Below are 24,827 nucleotides of genomic sequence, written 5' to 3' on the forward strand. Positions count from 1 at the left end.
TCATCAAACATGAATATTTTCAAATACATAGAAAACCCTTGTTCTTTTCCTTCAAATTTCTGACATTTTGGTTAAAGAATTTAGAATTCTGAGCTTGCCATTCTGAGTACAATTATCCTTTTTACTTGCAATTCTTCCTCCTTTTCTGTTTTACTAATGTATGATGGATGTATAAAAAATTACAGTAAGTTATCCTCTTGGGACTGCTTGAGAGAAGTTACTTTTAGTGTAGCATCAACATTTTTTCCAAAGAAGCACTTGGGTTTCAGTAGTCGAACCACACTTACCCCTATTTCTAGTTTGGGTTGTTATTTTAGGAAACCAGAAGCTCTATCATTTGCACATCCCTTATAGCTTTGACAACTTCAAACTGTCCTGTAATTTCAAATCTTTCAAAAGACAGTCGAGGCAAGATGAAGAGGTCTTTGCTCCTCTTTGGGCTTCTGGCTGGGCTTTGTGGGGCTATTCTTGTGACAGGTAAGTACCTCTGTATGGGCTAACAAGTAGCTAGATGCATATTTCTAACATGCTTATACTTTTTATGCAATGATCCTTATAGCAGATAAACATGTATATATCTCTATCTATATATGCTGATCCTATAGATTTTATCTTGTGAAAGAGGTAAATTGGAGAAACAACTATAATTTCATGGATTTCATAGAATTTCTAGTTGGAAAGGGCTTTGGAGATCATTGCATGTTACTCATCTATAAATTAAAGCAGTTAGATTTGATAATATGAAGATGCCTTTTAGCTTCAGATCCTCTGACCTAATTATCATAAAATTTGACATTCTTTTGCACAATCCTTTATTTTTATAAACCAAAGGTTAATTTTTTTTCAACCATAAAAATGTTGGTGGTAAGACGATTATCTCCTGAATAATGGAGAATAATTTTATATTTTTTAGGCAAGTTCAAAAAGTTAGGCTCATATATCCCTTGCTACCTCTGATTATTTAATTGAATTGAAATCTTTTTGGTTCATGACAATAATTATTGCCAGTATGTGAATTTAACAATTTTGGTGAATTGGAGTTTTCTTAAAATTTTTGCCAGTAGTATAGAGGTTCAATTAGTGTATTCAGAAAACATTTGCCTTCAAGAATCTCACTTGAGATGATATAATTATTCTGGTTATAATGGAACAACAAATAGCATCTTCTAATTAATGAATTTTAAAAATAGTTCCTTGTACTGAACAATAGTTATTAGATAAATAGGTTTTAGAAAAATATTTAAGAGAAAAAAAACCAAGGATTAAAAGAATTGACATTACTTTTAGATATTTTAGGAAAATCAGGGGGTTTATCTATGTAGGGAAGTCCTAGTATGGAAACTCCCTCTGCTGATGCAAAGTGGCAGTCCATTTTTGCTGGGGCATTAAGTGGTTAAATTACTAGCCCAGACCTCAAAGCTAGAATGCATAGAAGGAGCAGACCTCAAACTCAGGTCTTCTGACTTTAAGCCTTCTCTTTGTGTCTCTTTCTGGGTCTTTTATTTTTATATCTTTATTCTGAATTGATTTCATGAAATTTCTCTCGAGGTCAAGAAGATCAGAGTTGGATCTCTCCTTAGATATTTCCTAGTTATATGATTTTGGGCAAATTACTTAGTCCCTCTCAGCCTTAATTTCCTCACCTGTAAAATGGGAAGAATAATATGACCTATTTCCTAAGACTCTTGACTGGATCAAATGAGATAATATTTGTGAGATGCTTTAAATATCTTAAACAGCTATATGAATACTAGGCATCATTATTATTTTAATTATGCTACATAATCTTTTACCAGAAGATTTAATGTTTTAAATAATGACATAATAATGTAAATAGTTCAAATATAGGCATTTAAGAATTAGATGAATGCAAATAACACTTATTTTTTTAATATTACTGTCAATGTCTGAAATGAATATTATCATAAAAATGTTTAAAAAAACATCAGACAAAACTCTTTTCCTATTCCCTATCTTTTCTCTTTTCCCCTTCCCTCTCTTTTCTGAGCCTTTTCAGACAAGGCTATAGCCTCAGTTTCCTATACAGGGGTAGGTATTTATTTTTAGTGCTTTATTGTTCACATACTTAATTAACTTTTTATCTTATTAGTTGTAAGTTAGGAGAATTTTTTTCAGCCTTAGTGTATATATATATATATATATATATATATATATATATATATATATATATATATATATATATATGCACACATCTGTAAACAAATATATGTATGTGAATATATACACATATGCATACATATATATGCACATATACATATACAATAATACACACACATATATAAGACTAACTTAGTGGTCTTCTTCCAAATGTACTTAACTTATTAGTTACATTTAGTGAATAGCATATTAACATGGTATAACAAAATTCATTACAGTATAACAGAATAATTTCATAGATATTTAAAATGATATGATAAACTATCTCTTAAATATATATATACTTTTTCTAAAGCCACTTTATCATAGGATTTGAAATTAATAAAATAGTTAATATGACTATACAAAATTTCCAAATAATCTACTAAATTCGAACAGTCTTTAAATTATTTCCTAGTACTTCTGTGGACATTTTAGGAGTCACAAGGATCTTTTAGATCATAAGAATACATTCAGAACAGAACTTTCTTTTCTTCTAATATAGAAAGATATTTAATGAAGGCTTGTAAGCATATAAATCTTTGGGCAAATTTTTAACTCTAAAATTTGCATAACTATCAAAAAACTTCTACAACTTAAGAAATGGATTTTTGCTTTATGAAAGCAAAAACTTCTCAATAATGAAGGTGGCAATCTTCAAGGGTAGTATTCTTGGGAAGATATTTTGATGGGGTTCTACTTCACCAAAGAGGTGGTTGTAGTTGGAGCCTGGGAAAGTTGCAAAGGGGAATCTTGCTGAGATGAGCTTGAATTAGAGGACTGCTAAGGTTCCTTCCAAATTGAAGATGTTTGTAATTCCTGAAAATAATTCTAAAGCTATTCAGAAGCAAATATTTCTCTAGATAGGATGAAATTAATCAACTTCTCCAAAGTCTAGCTAGGACCTTTGCAAATGGCCCTGAAGACTTCCCAACTTTATTTATTTTTTATTTTATTTTATTTTTTATTATAGCTTTTTATTGACAGAACCTATGCATGGGTAATTTTTCAACATTGACTCTTGCAAACATTTCTAGAACAGAACTTTTTAAAATGGTTTAAGGACCTAATGATTTCAATGTGATTTCATAAATGTACGTAACTTCCCCACCAACTCATATTCAAACTTTCCTCTGGATTAGTAGTTAATTTTTATGACTAACTTTATGACTAACCACCCCCTCCCATTATTTGGTAGTTAGCCTTCTGTTGATTAGTCAGTCAATCAACAAGTACTTATTAAGAACTCACTAGGTATCAAGCACTGTGCTAAACTTTAGGGTTTAAAGAAATACAAAAATAGTTACTGCCCTCAAAAAATTTATATTTTAATGGAGATCATTCAGTTGTTTCAGTCGTTTCCAATTTTTTGTGACCTCATTTGGGGTTTTCTTGGCAAGGATACTGGAGTAATTTACCATTTCCTTCTCTAGCTCAAATTATCCTTGAGGAACTGGTGAAGTGACTTGCCTAGAGTCACACAGCTAGTAATTGCCTGATGCTAGAGTTGAACTCAGGAGGTTGTATCAAGACTCCAGTTTCAATGCTCTGTTCACCACACACCACCTACCTGCCTCTCTAATGAGAGATGCAATATGTAATTACATAAATACAAACAGAAAGGGAGATAGCTTCATTTGGCTGAGATGACCAGACAAAAACTGTTGCCAGATACTTGAAGTCTTTCCTGCTTGGTAGAACTTATCAGAGCCCAGGCTTTGCTATCTTAGTTTTTAAGAATTATTCCTATACTACAATAGGACAGGACAGGAGCTGGAGAAAACCAAGCAAAGCTTTTCAATCTTTTAATCAATATATCAGTCAGTGAACAAAATGAACAAATAGTTACTAATGTATGCCCAAGCCCAAGAGTGTTCTTTATTACAGCTGCTATACTTTCCGGGATCATTCTCCCAACCTTATTTCCTCTGGCATATTGAATCCTTTTTAGGTTGCTAGAAGACCCTGAAGTTTTTAGGGGTGGTTTTTCTTGAACTATATGTGATTCATAAGTTCCACCTATTTTGGTTCCTCCACTGATTATCAATTGATATCAATTAGCTAGCCAGAGTTAAATTAGAAGTAGGTTTTACTAAGTGGTATAATAACAACAAGTGGTACAAAATACAAATAATTTTATAGACTGAGAAGTAGGAAGAAAACTTTGGACAGCTGGACTAATTTTGTTGGCACTGGTGGCATTCATTTCTTCAATGCCACATCAAAGCAATGGAGTAAATTGGGAAAAATCAGTTTCCTATTCCTATCATTTTGTCTGCAAGAAATTAAATAATTCATTAGACTGATTTCCCCCATTACCCCAATAAACTTGCTGTTTGAGCATCATATAAAGATAGCCTTAATGTTTTATTAAAGACTAGATCTCAAGGGAAGATATGAATTGATGGAGAAATTAAAATATGAGTGAAGAAATGTAATGTAACAATTGATGATATAGAAAGATGGATTGAAGGACCTGAACATATTTAGCTTGAAGAAAAGAAGGCTTGGGAGATTCTTCAAGGAATTTACAGTCTGGTTGGGGAGGCAAAGCTAATACATATTGAACAACTGGAAGGCAATTCATATACTTGTGAGGAATTTATAGAAGGGAGAGATTAGTGTGGTCTGGAATAAGGAGATAGTTTAATGGAGGAAGTGGGACTTCAGAGGATGGAGAGGATTTGGATGGAAAAGGGCTTCTGATACATGGACAGACAGATGATGAGAAATACTGTATTTGGGGAAAACTAAAAAGATCAACTTCACTGGAACAGTGAAATTGTGCTAGAGAACAGTGGGAGAAAAGATTCAAAAGGTAGAGTGGGTTTTTATTGATCTAATAGGAAAAGCACTCATTAACTCCAACCTTGCTTTTTTGGTTAACCACTACTGACAAAATAGGTCTTTGTATGACGATGAGCTGATAGGATTCTCTTTACCTTGGTTCATCTGGCTAAACCCAGAACACTTCTTATTCTTGTTATTTGTAGAAAACTCAGCTGTTTTTCTCCAAAATAATTCCTGGAATCCCCTTTTCCTTCCCCAAAGTATTTTATTTCATGTTAGCTTTCCTAGATTGAAGCAAAGATTAGAGGGAGAAAGCCCAAATTGGCCAGGAATCATTTCATTCTTTATATTAGAATTCCCACCAAGATCATAGTGCCAGTGATCATAGTAGGGGCTTAATAAATGCTTGGTAATCAATTATTTAACTAGTTCCTTCTCCTATTTGAAATCAACTCAACAGTTCATTAGATTTGCTTTTTTTTTCTCTTTGTTTTTCCTTTTTCTATTTTCTATTTCTAGCTCAGTATGAAGATGAAGATGAAGGAAGAATTCTTGTTGACAACAAGTGTCAGTGTGTCCGAGTAACTTCCAGGCTAGTTCCTTCTAAAGATAATCCAGAAGAGGAAGTTGTGGAGAGAAACATTCGACTCATGTATGTATTATTAAATGAGATAATGTTAAATCAACTAATAATTATATATACTTAATATATAGTATAAACAACTAAACAGGAGCAATAATTGTAAAATTCCTGTTACAGCACCTGGCACATTATACATGCTATGTAAATATTGGTTATTATTATTTTCTTTACAATTTACTTTATGGCAAGGGGTATGGCAAGTATTATGACATAAGTGGGTCACTGTCCAGCGTATTGGCCTGAGAATAAAAAAAATTCAAACTTAATTTTTGTTCTGGTGCTTACTAACATCATCATCATGTTTTTTAATTGATGATGTGGAACTAAGGACTGAGAATTGCTATTGTTCAGTCATATCTGAAGCTCTTTGTAACTATTTAGGATTTTTTTGGCAAGATGATTGGAGTGGTTTGCAAATTTCTTCTCTAGGTCATTTTATAGATGAGGAAACTGAAGCAAATATGGTGAAGTGACTTGCCTAGGATCACAGCTACTAAATGTCTGAGACAGAATTTGAACTCAAGATGAGTCTTCTTCTGATTCTAGGTCTGGTACTCTTATCTATTGTGTCACCTAATAGGGTTACTGATGTAGGGCAGGAGTATGTCACAATTTTTTAAAATCCCTATATCCTCTCTCTTTCACTAACACTCCCAACTTTCTCTATTTAATATCAATGAAAAGAAATTCTAGCATTTACGATGCATATGTTCACAAGAAATAAAACAAATTAATTTTAACAGCATCATAAAGTTATTTATCATAAGTTCCCTGTTCCCACTGATTAGCTTTTTGTATAATTTCTAGTTGGGGATCTCTGATTTGGGAGCCTAAGAACAGAAGTTTTAATCCAGGACACTCAATATGCTCCTATTTACACAGCATCCCCTAAAACTAGAAAGTTTTGTGTCTGTTAGTCCTGGAGAAAACAGAAAGTCACTGTATTAATGATCTGAAAGCCTCTGGGCTCATTGCCAAATAACAGTGGGGAAAGATATTTTATTCCATCACAGATTAGTTTAGTAAGCAACTGAAAATTCTGATCTGGTCCAGTCAATCCATCTCTCCTGCCCATATAAGGCTTATTGAACCTGAACTAGAGTTTTCTGTGGTTTGTGTGCAATGCCAACTGAAACTTTAGATTGATGCCTCGTGAAAACTGGAGATGGAACATTTTGCTATGCATAAACCAGTGAAAGTTTTGGCTCTCACCCAAGCATTAATCTGCATTCATCTCTCTGTTCAGGTCAAATTGGAGCCCCAAATCCCCTTTGATATGATGATGCTTTTGTAGACACTCTTCCAGATGTTCTATATCTTCTGCAGGGCCAGAATATATGGTGTCAGGTTCTTTTTTATGTAGCTTGAACCCCAAGGCCCATTGATATGGGATTCTCTCCTCATTGATTATGACCACTGCCCTGTGCCTAAATGATGACTGGAGCAGAGTGAGAAGGCAAGGGAAGGGGCAAAAGAGATAGAGATAGACAGAGATAGAGAGAAGAAGAGAGAGGGAGTGAGGGCAAAGGAGAGAAAGAGACTGAGAGTGTGACAGAGAGGAAAAGCATGAGAGAGAAAAAAAAGAGCAAAAGACAGAGAGGGAGAAGGAACAAATTAAAGAAAAGATGAGTGGGCTCAAGAGGAAGGAAGAGAATGAGAAGAGAGTGAAAAAAGAGAGAAAAAAGAGAAAGAGAGGAGAGAGACAGAAAGAGAGGGAGAGAGACAGAGGAGGGGAGAAGGAGAGGGGAAAAAAGTGAGGGAAGGGGAGAAAGAGAGAGAGAGAGAGACAGAGACAGAGGGAGAAAGAGAGAGAGAGAGAGACAGAGACAGAGAGAGACAGAGAGACACACACACAGACAGAGACAGAGAAGGGAGGAGGAGAAGAAAGAGAGAAGAGATGAGAAATAAGAAGGGAGGAGAGGAGAGATTTTGATTCTTCTGGCTTCTAATTTTGATAGATAAGATAGACCTAAGGCCAACCTTCCTTTAGGTATTGAAGAGAGAAGAACTCAGGGAAGAAAATGCCACGAACTAAAATGCTAACAGGTTTTTGAGCATGAAAATTTTTGCTAACTAGACTGGAAAACATGAGGTCAGGGACTATCTGAATGTGTATTTGCTGAATTGAATTTATTATTGATGCCTAGCCACTCCCATGCTGCCAGAGATACTTCCTTGTGCAAGGGAGTAGTTTTTCATTCAGAAGCACAGGTCTTGTTTAACGCCCAAAATGACATTCTTTCTTTTGTACTATAGATAGTATCATCATGTTCCTTATCGTGACCTTGCTCCTATACAATGTATAGTACGTGCATTAATTTATACAATTGTCACTTCTGAAAAATAGCATTTGTCAAAATCAGGTTTTACTATCCTGTGAATTTTTCATGTTATGACTGTGTTTTTTTTTTTTTTTTTTTTTTTAGATTTTAAAAAATTATTGATTTAACATTTTATTTCTCCCAGTTACGTATACAAATAAATTTAAACATTTATTTAAAAAAAGTTGACTTCTAAATTCTTTCCTTTCTTCCCTTTCCCCTTTACTGAGAAGGCAAGCAATTTGATACAGTTTATACATGAGCAGTCAAGCAAAACTTAGTTCCATTTTGTCAATGCAGACAAACAACCCCCAAGAAAAATAAAGAAAATTGAAAAAAGTATTCTTTGATCTTCATTCAGACTCCATCAGTTCTTTTTCTGGAGGGGAATGACATTTTTCATCCTAAATCCTTTAGAATTGTCTTAGATTGCTAGAAAAGCTAACCTTTCAAACCTGATTATTATATAGTATTTGTCACTGTGTACAATGTTCTTTTGGTTCATTTCACTTTGCATCAGTTCATGTAAATCTTTCCAGATTTTTCTGGGGACATTCTAATCATTATTTTTTAAAGCACAATAGTATTTCATCATAGTCATATATGATAATTTGTTCATTACCTAATTGATAGATATCATTTCAACTCACAGTTCTTTGCCATTGCTAGACATATATAACATTGATCCTTTAACCACTTATCAATTGTGGAATGCCTCCTTCCTTCTTTCCTTCCCTCCTTCCTTCTTTCCTTCCTCCTTCCTTCTTTCCTTCCCTCCCTCCTTCTCTCCCTCCTTCTCTCCCTCCTTCCTTCCTTTCTTTCTTTCTTCCTTCCTTCCTTCCTTCCTTCCTTCCTTCCTTCCTTCCTTCCTTCCTTCCTTCCTTCCTTCCTTCCTTCCTTCCTTCCTTCCTTCCTTCCTTCCTTCCCTTCCTTCCTTCCTTCCTTCCTTCCTTCCTTCCTTCCTTCCTTTCTTTCTTTCTTTCTTTCTTTCTTTCTTTCTTTCTTTCTTTCTTTCTTTCTTTCTTTCTTTCTTTCTTTCTTTCTTTCTTTCTTTCTTTCTTTCTTTCTTTCTTTCTTTCTTTCTTTCTTTCTTTCTTTCTTTCTCTCTTTCTTTCTTTCTTTTCTTTCTTTCTTTCTCTCTCTCTCCCTTTCTTTCTTTTTTCTTAACTATTTTCTTTCTTTCTTTTTCTTTCTTTCCAGGGTGAAAGATGTGTTGTCCTAAGTTTTAGGTTTTTTTTTGTGCAGCAAGTTTTGGGGATCTCTAAGCTTTTTTTCTTCCAAGGTGGTACCTAAAGAAAGGTCCATGCTCTGGTCTGTGAATGGCCACAAGTATTCTTTTTTGTTCTGGTACTGTGATAGTATTCTTATTCCTCTGGGATCAGAAGCTCTGGTGTGTTAATATTTTTTCCTTGCCCTGGGACAAGGACTTTGACCTAGATCTAAATATGGGCAATACAATACAGTCCCATAACCCAGTGCCAGCAAAAGGACACTTGTAATCTCCTGACCAATTGTATGGCCCCCTTACCATTTGTAGGCTGAGAGTTATGGAAGCAGCCACTACCACCTGATTCAGTCACTTCCAAAGCTGCTGCTGATTTGGTAGAGCACAGCCTATCCCAGGGTGATAGACTTATTATCCTGGCTTTTAAAATTGTTTTGGGCTGGAAAATTGCTTCACCTCATCCTTTTGTGCATTCTTCTCACTCCAGAATTTGTTTGGAGGTATTATTTAAAGTTGTTTGGAGGGGAATTTGGGAGAGCTCAGGTGAGTTCCTGCCTTTTCTCCACCATTTTGGTTCTTACCACTAGAATTATTTTAAAGTATTTCTAATAGAAGTACAAATGTAGCATTTGAATAAGACTTAGAGGATAACACATTAAAAGTGTCAAGTAAATTTATTTTATTAGTGGATCATGGAAAATATATAATTTTTTTATGTGATCTCATTCACATTATTTCAATTATCATCATTTTAAGTTAATTCTATAATGTGCTAATTAATTGGTATCTAAATGCTGAACAGGAACATATTTTTCTTATGTTAGTGACTTTGGACAATTTCCCTCCTTCTTCTTTAGAGTACCACTGAAGAACAGAGAGAATATCTCTGATCCCAATTCTCCTGTGAGAACCAACTTTGTATACCGGCTTTCTAACCTGTAAGAGCTTTTCTTTTATATTAATTTGGAGGCTGAAATTTGTGAAAAATAAAGATTAGAAAATAAAAAAGAATTCATAAAATGCATCAGGGATAAAACCAATCAGAGATCCACACTAAGTCAGGGAATAACCTGGTGAACCCTGGGAGCCTGAAGCTACTGGAATGCCTAAAAAGGGATTAACTGGCCCCAGTCAACGGAGCAAGTTAAAGCTCCCATGCAGATCAGGGCTGACAACATACCTGCACTTCTACCATTGGGAGGAAAGGGAGATCCAGTTTCAAGAAAATTATTATTACTTTTTAAAAATCACATAGCTCAAATATTCAACTGCCAGTATCATTTCATTTGATTTTGGGTTTCTCTGTGTTTTGAGAATAATTGGAAATGACTCATTCAAACCATACTTAAACTAGTCAGTTCAATTAATTTAGTGTGGGAGAAGAATAAATCAAGTTAATTACTTTGACTTGTAGACAAAAAAAGTAGATTACTGAAATTTTATTTTCTGTCTGGTTATTTTGATATTATGAAGATGTAGGCATAGATGAAACAGTGATGCTAAATAAATGCTTACCACAGTGTCTGGCATATGGTGGATGCTTAATAAATGCTTGTTACATATTTAAATAAATCCTAAATTGGTTGTACTTTATCATGATGATGAAGAAAGTTGGAAGTTTGCCTTTGCTTATTATAAGTTTCTGCTCAGAGTTATAAGATCCAGTGGAACTTTGATGGGAAAATGCAATTAGGGACAGCTACAAATGACTATTTGCCCTCTATTTTGATGAGATTTCAAAATGGCCAGTATTTAATGCTTGTATTTACTTTTCAGCTGTAAAAAGCGTGACCCCATCGAACTGGAGCTGGGCAATGAGATTGTTACTGCCACCCAGAGTAATACCTGGGATGAAAGCTGTAATACCTGTTACACTTATGACAGAAACAAGTGTTACACATCTACTGCCTCCCTTTATTTGGGAGGGAAGAGCACAACGGTGACAACAGCATTGACCCCAGAATCTTGCTATTCCGACTAACTGAAAACCTCCACTGACCAAAACGTCTCTCTGCGTGGTATAAAGCTCTCTGTCTCCATCTTAAAACTGCACATTTTTATGTTCAACAAGCATATAGCCACAACTATTGTTTGTAGAATGTTCCACATCCTATTTTTTTCTCGTTCCATTAGAATGATGTGATTACTATACTCCTTGAAAAGAAATTCTCTAGAAGAAATCCCTCTAGATCTGCATCCATTGAGATCAATTCTTCTCTGTACCCACTGCCTAACCCCATAAAAACATGGGGCATCAATTTCCTCAAATCTGTTATTTACACAGATAAAAATAGAGCTGATGACATCACCTCCAAGAGAGACAAATTGGAAGATACAAGTAAATGTTGAACATTTCTCTCTCTCTCTCTCTCTCTCTCTCTCTCTCTCTCTCTCTCTCTCTCTCTCTCTCTCTTTCTTCTTTGCTTTGCACGTGCCAATTTATTTTTACCAAAGAGGACTGCATCTTTGTGCTATTGAGGAAATACACATGCAAATATGATTCCATCTGATGGTATTATTAGCAATATACTAATTGGTAAACCTTAATACATTTAAAAGTATTTATTCATATGAAAACAATATAAAACAAGAAACACAATATCACATGAAACAAAGATGGACATATTTTTCACCAAAATAAAGTGGTTGGCAGTTACAGTGTATAATCAATTTTAAAAATGATTCATTTTAAGATTAATAATTCAGGTGTCTCTGAGACCTATTTTTATCCTGTAAAAAAATAAAAAAAATTCTAATTTAATAAAAAACCTAATTAACATTAGAATGCTGAAATCCCTACATTGCCATAGAAAATATCTTGCAGCTTGCTTTCATCCAGGGACTGCCGTGGATAATGCAGAATTGTCATCTTCTTTTTGAGTGAAAAATGTTTAAAGGATCCTCAAGTTATTTAAAAAAAATTTTGATCTGGAGTAATCTGTGTTTGATTAATTAATTTTTAAGAATATATATTTCTAAAAATGCATCCTCTAGCACTGTGTTAAGAATTAAAACATTTCAGAAGCATATACCTTGTGTGAAACTTTTCTTTTTTCCCCTTTCTTTATGTTTTTAAATTTTTTTTAATGAAAGCTTTTGATTTTTAAAAACATATGCATGGATACTTTTTAACATTCACCCCTCAAAACTTTGTGTTCCAAATTTTTTTCCTTCCCTCCATCCCTCCTTTAGGTAGCAAGTAATTCAATATATGTTAAATGTACAATTTTTCTATATATATTTCCACAGTTATCATGCTGCACAAGAAATATCAGATCAAAAAGGAAAAAAATGAGAAAGAAAACAAAATGCAAGCAAACAACAACAACAACAAAAAAATGAAAATGCTATGTTGTGATCCATACTCAGTTCCCACAGTCCTCTCTCTGGGTATAAATGGCTCTCTTCATCATAAAATCACAGTGACTGGCCTGAACATTAAAACAGTCACTTCATTGCGAAACTTTTCTTTTAGTGAAGAATAAATCAAACTTGTTTAATCTCTACTATATCATTTTTTTCACTCTTACCACTCAGCTTTTCCTTAAAGACCTACAATGAGGAGAAACTTACCACTAACTAAAGCAGCTTCCTCCACTTGTGGTTAGCTCTAATTGTCGAAAACATTTCCTTGACATTGAGCCTAAATTGGAATTTCTGTAATTTTCACAAAATAGTAAAAGCAAAACCAAACAGACAAACAAAAAAAATGTAAGCAGCTGGTGCTGCTGTGGATAGCACTTGGGCCTTGCCAGGAAGTTCAAGTGTTATATCAGACGCTTAGCAGCTATGAAATTCTGGGCAAATCATTCATTCTTTATTTAACTTTCTTCAACTTAATTAAAGATAGTAACAGTCCCTACATGCCAGGGTTATTATGAGGATCAAATGAGATGAGATTTTTTAAAGTGCTTAGAATAATACCTGGCACATATAAATGATTTATAAATGATTTTATAAATTTTATTTTTTATAAATAGTTTATAAATATTTATACATGATTATTTATAAATGATTTTTGTTTTATAAATGATTATTGTTCCCTTTACCTTTCTCTCTCTTTCTTCCTTTTTTCCCCCTCTGGGGTCAAACAGAGCCTCCTTTCCGTGATACTCTTACCAAGAATAAATGAGCATACACTTTATTATAATACATAGACAGTAGAGTTTTGTCTATGGAAAAATATTGCATCTCTTCTCCTACTTTTGTTTTTGTTTTTGTTTTTTTAAATCATGGATGCCTGGTACATGGTATAAACTTAATAAATTCTTGTTTATTTATTGATTAATGCCCTTTGATTCAATTAGAGGATTTAAAAATATTGTGTATGATCTCATACTTAGAAAAATGTTACTGAAAAGGATAAAAGGGATTCAAACTTCATGTGTGTTGGTGGGTGTCCCTGACTGAAGGTGGCAACAGCAACAGCCTATTCCGACTTATGTCCTGACTTTCATAAGCCCACAGAAAGACAGGCAAGGTGACAGACACTTTTAATCCCTGCTAATGGCTCAGGCTGGTAGATCACTTGACGTAAGGGATTCTCAGCTACAGCATGGCTAAAATCTGATTGGATGCCCGCCCTAGGTCTGCCATCAAGATGGTAAGTCTCGCAGAGTGGGGGATCATCTGAAGAAGGGTGAGTTGGTCCAGGTTGGAAAGAGAACAAGTCTCTTATCAAGATTGTTTGTTGTCTTGGGGAGGAGGGAGAAAGAAAAAAATTTGGAACTCAAAATCTTGCAAAAATGAATGCTGAAAACTATCTTTACATGTAAATACTTCTAAGAAAATGGATCAGGTCAATGTTTACATGAAATTATCAGTGGGAGGAGGCCCGTGAGAGGCTGCCCTACTTCCTTCCAGCTCGGATGAATTAGGGAGACCTAGTCTCAAAAAAAAAAAAAAAAAAAAAAAAAAGCATCTTACCATTAACTAGAAATGGACTGCAATTGATCATTTTGGTTTCAGGTGGCTTTGTACTGCAGCCACTAGCTTAGTGGTCCTTTTAGTGTTTTGTTGAGACATGCACATAAAAATTCTCTAAGTACCTAAAATTTCTCATGTCCCAAACTGAGTTTATTGTCTGAATCATCAGACTTGCTTCTAGTCTGGCTTTTTCTTCTCATGTTTGGAAACCTTTGTGTTAACAATCAATCAACAATCAGTGAATAAGCATTTATTTTTGTTTTCTCTCTTCCTCACCAATCTGTCACCAGAGTCATGGAATTGGAGTATTGGAAGGTACTTCAGTGGCAATAAAGGGCATTTCATACCTATAACATTATACCTAACAAATGATCATTTACCCTTTGCTTGAAGATCTCCATGGAGGGAGAACCCGTTGCTCCCTCATGGAGTTTCACCCACTTGTGATCAGTTGTAGTTGTTAAGATTTTCTTGATGTTGAGTCTAAATCTGACTTTTTTTTTTCAGCTTCTACTTGTAGCTCTTGTTTTGCTCTTTCAGACTAAATTCATCAAAAATCAACATTTTTGAAATTGTGTTCTTGCCTCTTCCTTGTTGGCTGAATGACTAGACCCAAGAATTAATTGTTAATGAGTCAATGTCAAGTTGGAACTATGTATGGACTTATGTCATCTTGCATTATTATCAATGACTTGGAAAAAAGCCTAATATCAACAGTCTCTTACTTGAGGTTCAATGTTAGGATGAAATGAGATACTCACAAGTCATTGAGAAGTTAATGAAAGGAGATTTACTTTGCTCTAATGCAGCAAAGATATGCAACAAGGATATAATGACAGAACCTATCTAGAAATAGCAATCTAATTTGTCTCCATATGGAAACATGCCTGGTTAGCAGGGCAGAGTATAATAACTTGTGTGGTCTGCAGAAATTCACCATCAGACCCTGACTGTACATGGACATAATTTTTTATGCTCTCTGGTAAATAATGGTAAATATACAAAGAAATAGGAAAAAGAAAGCATGGTTTTCAGTCCATTAAAAATAAAATTCATTAAATTTTGAATTTTAAGGAAAGAAATCTAGTCCATTGCATCTGTAGATATAGCCCTTGAAATTATAACAGTCTTATTATTTCACTGTGGCATTTCAAACATATGGTTCCTAAACATGCAGTTGTACTAAAATAGTAAAACTATAATAGAGAACTATTACACAAAAATTCTAGAAAGATAAATTCTATTACCCAATTAAGAATAGTGACATGTTACAAAGAGTTAGTGACTAGGTACAATTGACTGCAGAGCAGTTCTCATAAGAAAAAATCTTGGGATAAGAAGAAAAAATGCTTAGAATAGGAAAGGAAATTTCAATGGGAAGAAAATCTTTGTTTCAAATACCTCTGAAAAAATGTCATGGAGAGATTGTAAGACTGGACGTCTTACAAGTTAATTCAGGGAATTAATTTGAAAATATAAGATTGAGTTATTTCTTAATACATTATTGAATCAAGGATATGAACAAAGAGTTTTTAAAAGAACTGCCTAATATACCCTTCAAATACTTAAGAAAGGAGTACCATATTTCTTGACTCTTCTACAAACTTTCTTGGGTGACCAGGGCATTGTGTCAGGGATTACTGTGGCTATTCAAACTTCAGGGAAAAGAAAAGAAAAACCCAAATCCTCATAGCAAATATATGTAATCAAGCAAAATTCTATGGAATGTATTTTAATGGACCTCTAGAAAACCAGTGACAATGAGTAATGTAGGACTGGATTTTGCTGCTATCACTGAAAATAGTTGGAGCAGGTATTTCTCTTCTGTCTGAGAGGAAATCAAATCTTAACAGAAGATGGAAACTTGTGGACCCCATGGTTTGAAGTCAGTCAGTGGGCATTTATTTACTTACTTTTTGCCAAGTTCTGTGCTAAGCATTAGGGATACAAAGAAGGATAAAAGACAGTGGTTGGCCTTGTGGAGCTCACAATCCAAAGGGCAAAAAACATGCAAACAACTATTATAAATAAGCTATACAAAGATTAAAAAAAAAGAATTAATAGAGGGAATACAATAGAATTAAGGGGGACTCAGAAAGACTTCCTGTAGAAAGTGGGATTTTTTTTTCTATAGCATTTTCTTTTTCTTTTTAAAAATTTTTAAAATATTTTTTTTTATTACAGATTTTTATTTACAATATATATGCATGGGTTATTTTTCAACATTGAATCTTGTATAATCTTCTGTTCCAAATTTTTTCCTCCTTCCTCCCACTCCCTCCCCTAGATGGCAGGTAACGCAATACATGTTAAATATGTTAAAATATATATTAAACCCAATATATGTATACATGTTTATACAGTTATCTTGCTAGCATTTTATTTTTCCAAATACATATAAAATAGTTTTCAACATTTATTTTTGTAAGTTTGTGTTCCAAATTTTTAACCTTCCTTCCCTTACTCTCCCCCCACCAAGACAACCTCATATAGATTACATATGTGCTCTCCTTTTAAACATATTTACATATTTGTTAAGTTGTATTAAAAAAAAATCAGACCAAAAGGTCAAAAACCACGAGAAAGAAAAAAATAAACAAACAAAAAGGTAAAAATACTACTCTTCTATCTACATTCAATCTCCATAGTTCTCTCTCTACATGTGATTGGCATTTTCCATCCCAAGTCTATTAGAATCTCTTTGAATCACCACATTGTGAAGAAGAGACAAGTCCATCACAGTTGATCATCACACAATCTTGTTGTTACTGTGTACAATGTTCTTCTGGTTCTGCTCATTTAACTCAGCATTAATTCAAGTAGATCTTTCCAGGATTTTCTGAAATCAGCCTGCTCATTACTTCTTACAGAACAATAATATTCTAATACATTCATATACCATAGCTTCTCTTTTATAATAATAGATTTTATTTTAAAAAAACATGCAAAAATAGTTTTCAACATTCACCATTACAAAACCTTGTGTTCCAAATTTTCTCTTTCCCTTCCCTCTACTCCCTTCCCCTAAACAGCAAGTAATCCAATATAGGTTAAACACATCTAGTCTTCTAAAGGTATTTCCACATTTATCATCTGTCCAAGAAAAATCAGATCAAAAAGGAAAAAATGAGAAAGAAAAAAGCAAGCAAACAACAATAAAAAAGGTGAAAAAACTATCTTGTGATCCACATTCAGTCCCCATAATCCTCTCTCTAGATGCAGATGGCTCTCTGCATCACAAGTCAATTGGAACTGGCTTGAATGCTCTCATTGTTGAAAAGAGCCACGTTCATCAGAATTGATCATCATATAATCTTGTTCCGTGTTCATGGTTCTCTTGTTTCTTCTCATTTCACTTAGCATAGTTCACATAGGTCCCTCCAGACCTTTCTGAAATCCTCCCATTGGTCATTTCTTACAGAACAATAATATTCTATAACATTCATATACCATAACTTATTCAGCCATTCTCCAACTGATGGATATCCACTCAGTTTTCAGTTTCCTGCCACAAACATTTTTGCACATGTGGGTCCCTTTCCCTCCTTTAAGATCTCTGGGATATAAGCCCAGTAGAGACACTGCTGAATCAAAGGGTATGTATAATTTGATAGCCCTTTGAGCATAGCTCCAAATTACTCTCCAGAATGATTGGATCAGTTCACAACTCCACCAACAATGAATTAGTATCCCAGTTTTCTTACATCCCCTCCAAGATTTATCATCTTTCCTTAGTCAATCTTACAGATGGGAAGTGGTACCTCAGAATTGTCTTAATTTGCATTTCTCTAATCGATAGTGATTTAGAGCATCTTTTCATGTGACTAGAAATAGTCTGTTCTGAAAATTATTCTGAAAATGGTCCTTTGACCATTTATCAATTCATGAACTTGTTTATCACAAATTTGATTCAGTTATCTATATATTTTAGATATAAAGTCTTTATCAGAAACACTGACTGTAAAATTGTTTTCTCAATTTTCAGAAAGTAGGATTTTGATTGGAACTTGAATGAAGCCAGGGGAGTCAGGAGATAAACATGGGCAGGGAAATCACCTTCCAGGTATGGAACCAGGTTTGGAAAAATAGATTACAGTGCAAAAAAATTGGGAAGGTACTTACTGAATGATATGTCAAAAGAACAGTGTTCATCCTCCAATCCTCATTATCAAGTATTCTTTGAACCACAAGATGAGGAAGAATAGTTGATTGAGTACTACTCCTTCACACTCAGGCTTTCATGCATTTTATGTATCAAAATGTTTTAAAATAAATGTCTATTTTGGTATCTCTCCAGACTTCATATCATTTCATATCAATTCTTTATATATTTTAAAAATGACATCTTTATCAGAAACACTAGCTATAAAATTTTTTTCCCCTAATTTTCTACTTTCCCATAATGCCCCAGAAATATTCTCAACCTGAAAACTCACTCCACCCCTGCCTGGATTTTCCACAATGGAAATATCTTTTTCTCATGGGACCTCCCCTTCTGATTGGCTGATTCTTCTCAGATTTTTCATTTTAATGAGGATGCCCAGGTCAGCTATGTCTTTATTCTCCTCCAAGTTGTCCTTCTGACTCTCTGAGACTTTCTCTACATTGCTCCCATGGTGGGCATCTTCATTAAAGATAATTTTTTGGGAAGATCTAACCATCAGGGATGGTTAGAAAAGTCCTGATGGAGAAAGTAGTATTTGAGCTCATTTTGGAATACTATGAAGACAATAACAGATAAGCTTGGATCAATAAAGAGAGATTTGGTATTGGTAAAGAAGAATCTAGGGTAGCTAGATAGCTCAGTGGGCAGAATACAGGCCTCAGATACCTAAAAGTTGTGTGAACCTGGGCAAGTAATTTAACTTTGTTTGCCTCACTCTGCTCATTTGTAAAATGAGCTGGAGAAGAAAATAGCAAACTACTCCAGCATCTTTGCCAAGAAAACCCTAAAGAAGCAGAAAATTAGGGAAATTTTTTTTTATAGTCAGTATTTCTGATAAAGATGTCATTTTAAAAATATATAAAGAATTGATTCAAATTTATAAGAATATAAATCATACCTCAATTGATAAATGGTCAAAGGATATGAAGAGACGATTTTCAGGTGAAGAAATTAAAGCTATTTCTAATATGATGATGATCTCTCCAGTAAAACTGGAGAGACTTATATGAACTGATAATAAGTAAAGTGAGCAGAACCAAGAAGACATTGTACATAGTAACAACAAGCATATATAAATATATAAATAGAATATATAAATTGTGATGGACTTGGATCTTTTCCACAATGTAGTGATTCAAGGCTATTCTAAAGACTTGGGATGTAAAGTGCCACTTGCATTCAGAGAGAGAAATGTGAAGACTGAATATCAACTGCAGCTTAGTATTTTCAACTTTTTTTTCTTTCTTGTGGTTTTTCCTCTTTTAATCTGTTTTTTTCTAATTAATTTTATAATTATAACATTTTTTTGACAGTACATATGCATAGGTCATTTTTTACAACATTATCCCTTGTACTCCCTTCTGTTCCGAATTTTCCCCTCCTTCCCTCCACCCCCCTCCCCTAGATGGCAGGCATTTCCATACATATTAAGTATGTTATAGTATATCCTAGATACATTATATATTTGCAAAACTGAATTTTTTTTGTTCTTGTTGTTGCAAAGGAAGAATTGGATTCGGAAGGTAAAAATAACCTGGGAAGAAAAACAAAAAATGCTAACAGTTTACTCATTTCCCAGTGTTCCTTCTCTGGGTGTAGCTGATTCTGTTCATCATTGATCAAATGGAACTGGATTAGGTCTTTTCTATGTTGAAGATATCCACTTCCATAATCTGATTTTTCTTGCATAGCATGACACATATGGGAATATATTTAAAACAAATTGCACATAGTTAACCTATATTGAATTGCTTGCTGCCTTGGGGAGGTGGAAGATGAGGGAGGAAAGGAGAAAAATCTGCAACACAAGATTTTGTAAAGATGGATGTTGAAAACTATCTTTGCATGTATTTGAAAAAATAAAATACTACTAAAAAAAGAAAACCCCAAATGGGGTCATGAAGAGTTGCACATGACTGAAATGACTAAACATCAAGCATCTATGAAGCAAGATCTACCTTCAGTAAGCTCAGTGATGAACTGTTTGAATATCCTTCAAGAACTACCTCAAAAGGCCCAGCCCTTGATAAAGGTTAGAGTTAGTTTCTCCTCTCTGCCATTGAATCCTTTAGCAACATAAACTAATTTTGCTTTCTAGGTATTGTTGGTTACAAATTCATAGACACAGAGGAAAATGAAAATGTGGAAAAAGGAGAAGAAAGAAATTAAGGAACTTCCATATAATCTACTAGGCAAAAAAGTTGAATCTTATTGTGAAATAAGTCATAGTTAGTCATTACCTCATCAAACCTGATTTCTGATTAATGTCAGCGGTGACAGTTGACCTGAGTCACCATGAAACCTTTTGTGGCTCTGTAAAGAAGGAAGGAGCAGGGCTATTATTATTCAAGTTGCAATTTCTTTTCCTCTTTCTGATCTCCTGAGATGAAACTTGGATCTAAAGGCTAAGCTTACACAGTTCTGGGTAGCAGGAGTTCTTTCTTTCTTTCTTTTTTAATAGCCTTTTATTTACAAGATATATGCATGGATAATTTTTCAGCATTGACAATTGCAAAACCTTTTGTTCCAATTTTTTCCCCTCCTTCCCCCACCTCCTCCCCCAGATGGGGGATTCATGTTAAATATGTTAAAGTATAAATTAAATACAATATGTGTATACATGTCCAAACAGTTATTTTGCTGCACAAGAAGAATCAGACTTTGAAGTAGTGTACAATTAACCTGTCAAGGAAATCCAAAATGGAGGCAGACAAAAACAAAGGGATTGGGAATTCTATGTAGTGGTTCACACTCACTTCCCTGAGCTCTTTCGCTCAGGAGGTGCTCTATCCACAGCACCATTACACTGCCCCAAGATTCATATTCTTGAATTAAAGTCTGACCTCAGACACTTGTTAGCTGTGTGACCTTGGGCAAATCACTTATTCTTATTTACCACAGTTTCCCCATCTTTAAAATGAGCTGGAGAAGGAAATGGCCAACCACTCTAGTTTCTTTGCCAAGAAAACCCCAAATGGTGGCGCAGTGGATAGAGCACCAGCCCTGAATTCAGGAGGCCCTGAGTTCAAATCTGGTCTCAGACACTTAACACTTCCTAGCTGTGTGACCCTGGAAAAGTCACTTAAACCCAGCCTCAAAAAAAAAAAAAAAAAAAAAAAAAAGAAAAAAGAAAAAGAAAACCCCAAATGGAGTCATGGAAAGTTGGACAAGCTAGAAATAACAATAACATCAATGAATCAGGATCAAAATGCAGATCTCTTGATTTTCAGTCTGATGTTCTTTTTGGGGTAAAGGTGAGATTGATCAAATTACTCAATCAAATCATTCTACTCCACTTAAAATAAATGACAATATGGTCTGATTTCTTCACCACATGAAAGCATTCAATCACTCTCATAGATTTACATTAAGTACAAAAAGTCCATGAAATTGGTGTTTTATACAAAAATTGTGTTCAGATAAGTTGAGGAACCTTGGACATGTCTTCTGGGGTGCCTATAAATTATCAATCTTGTTAGAACATGAATCCTTTGAGAGTTTGGAATAACTGTGATATTCAAACAAAACAATTGAGGAAGAGTTACCAGGGAGAGAAGAAGAGGCTTTAACTTTGACTGTGGTGGAGGTATTTTTCTCTTTCCCTCACTTTGGCCAGAGGAGAACTCTGTGAGTTTCAGAGTTTGGAGGATATTGGACTCCCCAACTTTGTTCACATGAGGAACCTGTTGTCTTTGCTTATTTTGTGTTAATTCTTCCCTAGTTTTAGGCAGATGAGCAATTAAGGATGATGTCTCCAGGATAGTGGTAACCTTCTGAATCTGAAAAGTTCTAAGTTCCTGTCAGAGGTCAGATATAAATAGTGGCAATAATGGCAAACACTAGAAACATTCATGTGTTTCTTAAAGTGACCAACAAAACAAGAACTGGCAAAATAGTCCTAAAAGTTTTAACAGCAGAAGTGTTAGAATAGTGCTAAGCTGAAGCAAGTGGTGATTGGATGGGAACAGTTAAGAGTATTGGGTGGTAGGGGATATTGTCCAAAGAAGAGAGTAGCAGACAACAAAACTGTAATTAGCTGTTCTAATACTTGGGGCAAATTTCACTGGGGAGGGGGAAAGTAGTGATTCAGAGGGTAATTTGATTGTAGGTGATGAGAGTTGGAGTAGTCCATTCCAGAGATGATCTTAAGTAAGATGTGGGGGAAAGTAGCCCAGAAAGGGAATGTCATGACTGTGGGTCTTTGAGCAGTGGAGAACTGATAAGTAAAGAACGTGATCTGCTGCCACTGTGAGAAGGAGGTGCTTCCTCTCCCTGAGAAATGCCATCCCTCATCCTAGTTAGCACCTTGGACAAAGCCCCATTTGCTCACTATTAGTTACAACTCTGGTAGTCCTGAAGATAAACATTAATTAGTTCAGTTTTGCTTAGCCCTGGCCCTGGTGAGAGATGCTGGTATTTCAGAAAAAGGATGATGATGACAATAATTCTGGACATTTACATAGTGCACTACATTTAGTGTTTTTTGATTTTCCCAGCAATGCTGGGAGGTGGGTTGTTTTTTTTTTTTTTGGTTGTGGATATAATTCCACTCCTAGAGGTGAAATTACTTCATCTCTTGATGAACAAATTCCCTGTATCAGTGCAGACAACTATCTCCATTGTCATTTACATTAGAAAATCACCTAAAGCACAACGTATCCATGGTCATATAACCGGAATGTCTCAGAAGCAGAATTTGAACTCAAATTTTCCTGACCCTAAGGAAAGATCTTGCTTCCTGCACACAATAAGTGTTTAAAAAAACTTTTGGACTTGTCTTGCCTCTTGAAGTATGCAATGTTTGTATTATTCCCATTTTATAGAAGAGTAAACAGGTTTGAAAGAATGAAGTGTCAAAACTGTGGTAACAGGCTTGTGAGTAGCAGAGTCAGGACTCAAACCCAGATCTCTTCAAGTCTGATTCTCTTTCTCCTGCACCATGGTATCTCCTTCCAGAGGCATAAAATCCTGAGATACACAATAACATGTGTGGGACATAAAAGACTCCTCCCCAAAATGACTACTCAGAGATGACTCAAAGTAGAAAGCAGAAAGATTGTTTATTATTAAATTCTCATGAGAATGGGCAGTCCCGCTTCGAGATAAGGTACTCACAGCAGGAGGGCCGAAGAATTAGTAAATATACACAGCTTTTATAGATTTTGTTACAAGAGATTACATCACAAATAAGAGAGCATTGGGGAGGGGGCATCTAATTGGTTGTGGCAATCTGGAGAGATTGGAATGGAAATTTCCCCAAATCCCTGAAATCACCTGATTTCTAGGAAACAGAAAATCAGGCCTTCAGGCTTTAGATAATCAAGCAAACAGTGTTTAAACTAATAGTCTAAATATCGATAAATGTCAAATACTGATAAATATCATTGACTAATGTTAAGTAAATATGTGCTATAGCTGGCCAAGGCTTAAGTAAATATTGGCTTGCACACACTGTACTTATACAGGTCACAGAGACACAGAAATAATGAAAATAAAATATGGAAAAGTAATTTACACATTCCTGTAAGTTCTTCACCTTATCTTTCCATTGCACAAAATAGAAACACTCTATAAAATTATTTGTCAAGTTCTCTCTGCCCTGTCATAGTTCCCAATCTTTGACAGCAGTCAGTCAATCAGTCAGATAGTCAACAAGCATTTATTAGGTACCTACTATGTATCAAGTACTGTGCTAAGCATTGGGGGGGGGGGTGTTCAAAGAAAATTAGAAAAAAAAAAAGAGCTCCTGTTATCATTGAGCTTAAAATGAATGGGGCAGACAACATGCAAACAATTACATGCAGATAAGCAATAGATGGGATAAATTAGAGAAAATCATTAGAAGGAAGCACTAGAATTAAGGAAACTTGGAAAAGGCTTGCTGTAGAAGACAGGATTTTACCTAGGCAGCTAGGTGGTACAGTGAGTAAGACCCGAGATAAAATCCAGCCTCAGACATTTACTAGTTGTGTGACCTTGGTTAAGTAACCCCATCTGTTTCGGTTTCCATATTTCTAAAATGGAGATAATAATGGTGGCTTCATCCCAGGGTTGTTGTGATAATACTGTGAATTGACATATGTAAAGAGCTTAAATATATAAATGGTAGCTGTTGTTACCATCACCACCATTATCATCATTGTTGTTCTTCCTGATAATTGGAACTTGATGGAAGCCAGAGAAGTGGGGAGACAGAGATGAGGAGGGAGAGAATTCCAGGTATGATGGAGATATCCAGGGAAGTGGTTTGCAGAATATATTGGGAGTAAGCAAGATGTAGACCAGAAAGGGAGATGTATAAATTTAGATATATTTCCACTCCAAATGTTCATGTGGACTATTTGTGTCTGACCTGTGGTAAAGACTTCTAAGCTCATATTGGTCTGATCAGCCACAGTTGGACAGTTTGACTTGACTTTAACATGGTGATGTCATTTTGGTCCTCTGAGAATAAAAGGACAATAACCAGCCTTGAATAGCATAAACAAAAGTAGCTCTAAGAAGCAACCAGACTCAGATTAATTTTGATAACTAATCTTGTTCACTGAGAAGAGATGAAAAAGTAGTGGAGAACTGACAAGTAAAGAATGTGATCTGCTG

The 24,827-nt window shown here is 34.8% G+C and overlaps 1 protein-coding gene across 1 annotated transcript; it reads left to right on the forward strand.

Annotated features, from left to right (window-relative positions):
- Positions 1-258: 258 nt before the first annotated feature.
- Positions 259-12,165, forward strand: JCHAIN (joining chain of multimeric IgA and IgM). The gene is made up of 4 exons (XM_074275121.1): positions 259-477; positions 5,467-5,599; positions 9,994-10,074; positions 10,913-12,165. Exons 1-4 carry the CDS (start codon positions 414-416, stop codon positions 11,115-11,117), a joined length of 483 nt encoding a protein of 160 aa, XP_074131222.1. The 5' UTR covers positions 259-413; the 3' UTR covers positions 11,118-12,165.
- Positions 12,166-24,827: the final 12,662 nt, after the last annotated feature.

The sequence above is a fragment of the Sminthopsis crassicaudata genome, chromosome 6 (genome assembly GCF_048593235.1).
Source record: "Sminthopsis crassicaudata isolate SCR6 chromosome 6, ASM4859323v1, whole genome shotgun sequence".
In the NCBI taxonomy this organism is placed as follows: Eukaryota; Metazoa; Chordata; class Mammalia; order Dasyuromorphia; family Dasyuridae; genus Sminthopsis; species Sminthopsis crassicaudata.